The sequence below is a fragment of the Elephantulus edwardii genome, unplaced genomic scaffold (assembly GCF_000299155.1).
Source record: "Elephantulus edwardii isolate Elephantulus edwardi_28Jun2011 unplaced genomic scaffold, EleEdw1.0 scaffold00080, whole genome shotgun sequence".
Lineage (NCBI taxonomy): Eukaryota > Metazoa > Chordata > Mammalia > Macroscelidea > Macroscelididae > Elephantulus > Elephantulus edwardii.
This window is the reverse complement of record NW_006399830.1, coordinates 11,420,905-11,426,797: the sequence shown is the minus strand read 5'-3', so window position 1 is coordinate 11,426,797 and position 5,893 is coordinate 11,420,905. Positions and strand designations below refer to the sequence as shown.

The following is a 5,893-nucleotide window of genomic DNA, read 5'->3' as shown; positions in this document are numbered from 1 at the left end:
CCATCCATCCATCCATCCACCCATCTATCCATCCATCCATCCCTCCACCCATCTGTCTGCTCACTCATCCATCTACCCATCCATTTACCCTTCTGCTCACCCATTTATCCATCCATTCACTCATTCATCCATCCATCTGCTCATCCATTAACTCACCCATCTTGCCAGCCAGCCAGCTATCCACCCATCTATTCTACTCATCCATTCACACATTCATTGATTACAATAACCAGGGACAGTGCTCAGCCAGAGGGTGTAGGCCCTGTTGTGAGTGTGGAGAAGAGAGAGACGTTCTTTTTAGCTATGAAAAATCTCTAGGAAGGCTGCCTAGAGAAAATGACACTTGATTCAGGCCTTAAAATGCAGGTAGAGTTTATCATGTGGTTAACCGAGGAAGGAGAAAGGAATGAGTATCTTTCCTTAATACATTCCATAATTTTAGGTGGAACAAATACAAGTATTTAAAATTTTAATAGTTATGTATCAATTTAAACGTGTCCTATAAAATGTTTAACTAGCTCCTCAAGCCCATGATCCATGGCATAGCATTCCCAGTGATGTGGCATGACTCCCGTGCCCAGCAGGCCCCAGTTTGGAGTCTGGCCATTGCATCCGGGTCCTCTCCTTCATCCTCAGACCCTAGGGAGCCCCTGCTCTGACCATGGTGGGGTAGAAGACTTATCTCAGCCCCTCAGAGGGGACAGGAATGTGGGGGGAGCTCCCAGCAGGAGGCCTGCCCTGTGGGGGCCCCACAGGCTCTCCCTCCAGGCCCTCAGACTCCTTGGCCTGAGGACTGGTGGAGAAGGCTGGAATGTGGGAGCAGGCGAGCAGGCTCGAGGGGCTGCCAGAGTGGGGCGGCCAGCCTGCTTGGATTACAGAGTTGGCAGGGTCTTCGGAACATGGGGAGAGGAAGCCTCGAACATTCCTGCAGGGGCCCCTCTGGCCCGGGGAATTGCCTCTTGTGGTTTCTCAGTATGTGGCTGTGATTACGATGGGATTTGACTAAAAACACACAAGTCCCTTAATGGGCGCGTGGAAGTGGACACTTTGGGGGTGAGTCAAGGCACCATGGGGTGGGGCCTCCAGGCAGGGCCTGTTCTGTGGGTGATAGCATTAACCGTGGCCTTGCTGCCCAGCCTCAGGAAGGTCCCCAGGAGTCACTTCTGCCCTGTCCCCCACCCCTGCAGGTGCTGGAGGAGCTGGAGTTCTCCCAGGTGTGGGCATCGGAGGGGCCGGTGTGCCCGGTGTCGCCGGCGTGCCTGGTGGGGCTGGCGCCATTCCTGGGATTGGAGGCATTGCAGGTAGTGTCCCCTCCCATGAGGTGGGGGTTTCCTAGAGACGGGTGCGGGATGGGCCTCACCCCCAGCTGGCTGTCTCTCCAGGAGCCGGGACTCCCGCCGCAGCCGCCGCTGCAAAGGCAGCCGCCAAAGCAGCCAAGTACGGTGAGTGCCTGCGGGTGGCAGGCCCAGGGCACCCGACCCCAGGGGCTGTTAGGGCTTTGCTGTTGCCCATGCATGAGAGTATCCCCACAGAGGGAAGAGACCACTTCTAGACCCTTAGGCTGCTCCAGCTCCAGCTCCTTTGCCCAGGTCCCTCCCACCCTTCGGGCAGGCCAGCTGCCTAGGTGCCCACCTGGCCAGCGCTCTGCCTTCGCTTTCGAATTCCCTCTTACCCTTCTCACCCTCGAAGCTTTCTGAAGACTCTCAGTCCTTCCCCAGCTCTGTTGAACCAGGGTATGTCAACAGCCCTGCAGGGCTTCCCTCAGGCCCTATCAGCCTGTGTCCCCCAGAGTCACTTACCTGGGGTGTCCCTGAGGTTCCCATGGGGTCAGGCTAGAAGAGTAACCCTATTCCTTCCACAGGAGCTGCTGGAGTACCAGGCTTTGGCCGGGGAGTAATAGGTGGCCCAGGTGGCGTAGTCCCAGGTGCTGGGGTCCCAGGTGCTGGGGTCCCAGGTGCTGGAGTACCAGGTGTTGGGGTCCCAGGTGCTGGAGTACCAGGTGCTGGAGTACCAGGTTTCGGGGTCCCAGGTATTGGAGATGCAAGTACATTGGATTTTCTGTGTGTGTTTGAAAGAGAAATATTGAGGCTGTCACTCGGGTCTTTAGATGCTCTCTGACACCCCCCATACCTGGCTGCTCCCCCATAACCTTGATCTTGTCTCATCCTCTCTCCCCTGCACTCTAATCACTACCTAATTGACTACTGTCAGTGTGGTCTTCTCCAACTGACCTTCTGACCATTAGCATGCTCTCAGGTGCAAGAACCTAGTCTTTTTCATCTTCATGTCCTCAGCCCCTCAGCTGAGAAGATACAACAAATAGTGAATAGTTTGGTGGGTAGGTGGATGGATGGGTAGATGGACAGGCAGACGGACAACTGAGTTTTGGGCCTTGTGAAGAATGAGTGGGTGGGATGATGGAAGGTGGGAAGAAAATATGCAGACACACAGATTGACAGGTAAACAGATGGGTAGAAGAATAAGCATATGGAAAGACAGGTGAATAGGCAGGTAGGGAGCTGGATACATGGTTAGAAGACAGATGCAGGATTGGATAGAACAACGGATGAACAAGCATTGGTTAGGTGACAAGGGATTAGTCCTTGGTGAAGGACACCATGCTTGGAAGGAGAGAGGATCAATGCAAGAGAGGAAGACCTGGATGAGATGGATTGACACAGTGACTGTGGCAATGGGGTCAGGTGTGTCAGAGACGGGAAGGTCAGCTCAGGATAGGACAGGGTTCAGAGCTACTGTTCACAGGGTCACTATGAGTCAGAGTTGACTTGATGGCACATAACAAGAGATGAGGGGATGAACAGGTGAGTGACAGGAAGAAGGGGGTTCACAGATACACGAAAGATGTTTGGAGAAGTGATTGGATGAAGACATAGTTGATGAAATGAAAGGAGAGATGGGTGAAGAGATGGGCAAAGAGGTAGACGGCTGGGTAGGTGAATGAGGCCCAAGGATTGCCAAGTGAATGAACAGATAGACGGATGGACCGGCAGTTGGCAGACAGATGAGTAGACAGGAATATGAATGGGTAAATGGATGGATGGGCAGCTTCGTGTTGATAAGACAGAAGGAGTGCTGGCGGGCAGGTGGGGGACGAAGGTGCCTGTCTTGGGCATCTCCTCTCCATTCTCTCCTGAGTGCCACCTCCCCCTTCATATTTCCAGGAGGTGCAGCCGCTAAAGCCGCCGCCAAAGCAGCCAAATATGGTGAGTGGTGCTGCCCACCTGTCCTGGCCTTCACACGTCACAGCTAGAGGGCCCTCGGAAGCCTTCTGCACCCCTGACATCCGTCCAGGGTGGCTCAGAAGTCCCCAGCAGGCAGGGCTGGGAATTGGGTCCTGTGGGCTCTGGGACGAGGTCTCCCGCCGGGGCCATGGAGCTGAGTCATGGGGCTCCTGCCTGGCCCTCCTCATCCTGCCCACAACCCTCCCAAGGAAGCCAGGTCTAGCCGGGGACAAGGGCCACCTGGCCACAGTCTCTCCACAGCCAACAAAACTCTCAGAAAAGAGAGAGCCCAGCGGGTGTCTTAGTGAGGGTGTGGGGGAGTCTCCCCGGGGCCCACGGAGCAGACAGGGAGGCTTGTGTCCTCTTCCCCAACCGCCCCCCTGAGATCCTTGCCCTCCTGGTTATTTTCACAGGTGCTAGAGGCGGAGTTGGCGTGGGGGGCATACCCACATATGGAGTTGGAGCTGGGGGCTTCCCCGGCTATGGGGTGGGCCCTGGGGCTGGAGCGATCCCTGGAGCTGGTCTTACCCGTGAGTCCCATGGGGGTTACTATGGTGAATCTGGGGATGTCCCTCTTGTGAGGCTCTGTGGGACACAGGGGATGCAGACCAGTCTAAAACGCTGGGGAGCAGGGCCCCGGAGGAGTTGGGGGAGCGAGGGAAGGCCTCAGACGCCCCTGGGGAGGGACAGCTTGTGAGGCCTGGAGACCTCTGAGGGTCCTTTCTGCTTTTCTTCTTAGCTGCAGCCCAGGCAGCAGCTGCAGCGAAGGCTGCTAAATATGGTAAGTGCTGGAGCCTTGCGTGTCCCCAGGGCCACAGGGACGTCCTTTCCCTCCTCCCTGCAGCCCAAGCACCAAGCTCAGAAGGGCAGAGCAGGCCTCCACCCAGCCCGCTCCCAGCTCCCCCAGCCGTCCTCCCCCAGGCTCTGCTGAGGGGGTCCTGCCATTTGCCCAGTGGCGGAGTTTGTGGGCCCCTGCATCCCATCCCTCCTTACAGCCCTGACTTCCAGCCCTGCCCCTCCAGGAGGTGGGCACAGAGAACCAGGACTAGAACATTCTTCACTCCCCCAGCCCTGACCCTCCAGGAAGTGGGCACAGGGAGAACCAGGACTAGAACATTCTTCATTCCCCCAGGTGCTGGAGGAGCCGGAGGCCTGGTGCCAGGGGCCGGAGGTGTAGTCCCAGGGGTCCCAGGTGCTGGAGGGGTGCCAGGTGAGCTGGGTGCTGGCTCCTAGATGGTCTGGGTTTGTTTCATGGGAGACTCTCCGGGGGTCTACAGAGGTCGCTGAGCCATTTTACCGATGGGAACCCTGAGTCCAGAGATAGAGGGCAGAAAGAAAGGCATTTCCTCTGCAGTGGTTCAGAGGGAACAGCCACCTCTCCTGAGGGGGTCCTAGTTTGCTGAGGAAGTAGGTTTAGGGGGAGAATCTTCACTGCTCTCTCATCACAGCTTTGGGGTCCTCTTTACTCCAAGCGAAGTCTGAGTGCTGGACTCCAAGGAAGGGAGTGGACAAGCCCAGGACAGGGCTCCAAAGAGCCAGAGTGCCCAGCATAAGGAGGGGGTGAGCAAGCAGGGGCTTCTGGGAGAAAGAGCAATGCAGCCAAGTAGGGAGGGGTCCCTGAGACCAAGCCCCTCTTTATTACCACAGGAGCAGGGACACCAGCAGCTGCAGCCGCCGCCGCCGCGGCCAAAGCCGCCGCTAAAGCTGGCCAATTCGGTAGGTGGCCCACCCTGTCTGTCCCTGCACCCTGGGAAGCTGCTCTCTATCCCCTAGCCTGGCCCTGGGCTGGCCCACAACTCCTGAGTCACTTGACCACCTAAGGGGTGAGGAATAACCTTAGGGTCTTCAGGAGGCAGGTTCCAGTCAGAAATCTCCACGGCTGTTGGACCAGAGACCCTCACCTCAGATGGGCCTCAAACCCCTCTGTGCCACAGCCGCTTTGGCGAGAGCCATCCCTGGCTGTGGTAACCCTGGCAGCAAGCGTCCATGCAGTTACTCCTGTTTTATAGCTGCAGAACGGAGGTTCTAAGTGTTTCTGTAACTTGGTCAGAGTCGTACTGCTAAGGAACGGCTGAGCTGAGATTTGAGCCCAGGCCTGTGTCCAGAGCGTCCTTTCTGCCTCCGTCATCACAGAGCTGTCCTCCTCTCCCCAGTGAATGAGAACCTGCACCCCTGTGTGAGGGCTTGGGAAACTGAGGCACACCAAGACAGAGGCCACATGGTGAACAGCTCTTTACCTCTCTGCAGGAGTGGCCCCCGGCACTGGTGTGGTTCCCGGAGTGGGTCCTGGTGTCGTTCCCGGCGTCGGTCCTGGCATTGCTGTTGACCTCAGTGGTGTGAGAGGTGAGAGCACCAGTGAGTGCATGGGCCTGAGGCGCCCTGGATCCTCCGTGGACACCAGCCCTGAACCTCCTCCTCTCTCTCCCCAGGAGTGGGACCTTCACCTGGAGCCAAATCTGCTGCTAAGTTAGCCGCCAAAGCCCAATACCGTGAGTGTCCCCCTGCTTTCTCCCCCTGAGGTGCCTGGGACCCACTGCCCACCCCCCACTCTCTGAGGCACCCAGGACCCATAGCCCACCCCACACCCCAAGGCATCTGGGACCCACAGCCCACCCCCGACTCCCTGAGGCCCAGGACTCACATCCCACCCC

The 5,893-nt window shown here is 57.4% G+C and overlaps 1 protein-coding gene across 1 annotated transcript in view; it reads left to right on the top strand.

The window, feature by feature from the left end:
* The window catches only part of LOC102876209, a 72,176-nt gene that overhangs the window by 24,602 nt on the left and 41,681 nt on the right, over positions 1-5,893 (top strand). Inside the window, exons 17-26 of the mRNA XM_006889785.1 lie at positions 1,188-1,301; positions 1,383-1,442; positions 1,940-2,029; positions 3,183-3,224; positions 3,656-3,772; positions 3,982-4,023; positions 4,890-4,958; positions 5,134-5,206; positions 5,490-5,585; positions 5,672-5,731. Coding sequence (XP_006889847.1) covers positions 1,188-1,301; positions 1,383-1,442; positions 1,940-2,029; positions 3,183-3,224; positions 3,656-3,772; positions 3,982-4,023; positions 4,890-4,958; positions 5,134-5,206; positions 5,490-5,585; positions 5,672-5,731 — 763 coding nt within the window. The remainder of the gene's footprint in view (positions 1-1,187; positions 1,302-1,382; positions 1,443-1,939; positions 2,030-3,182; positions 3,225-3,655; positions 3,773-3,981; positions 4,024-4,889; positions 4,959-5,133; positions 5,207-5,489; positions 5,586-5,671; positions 5,732-5,893) is intronic.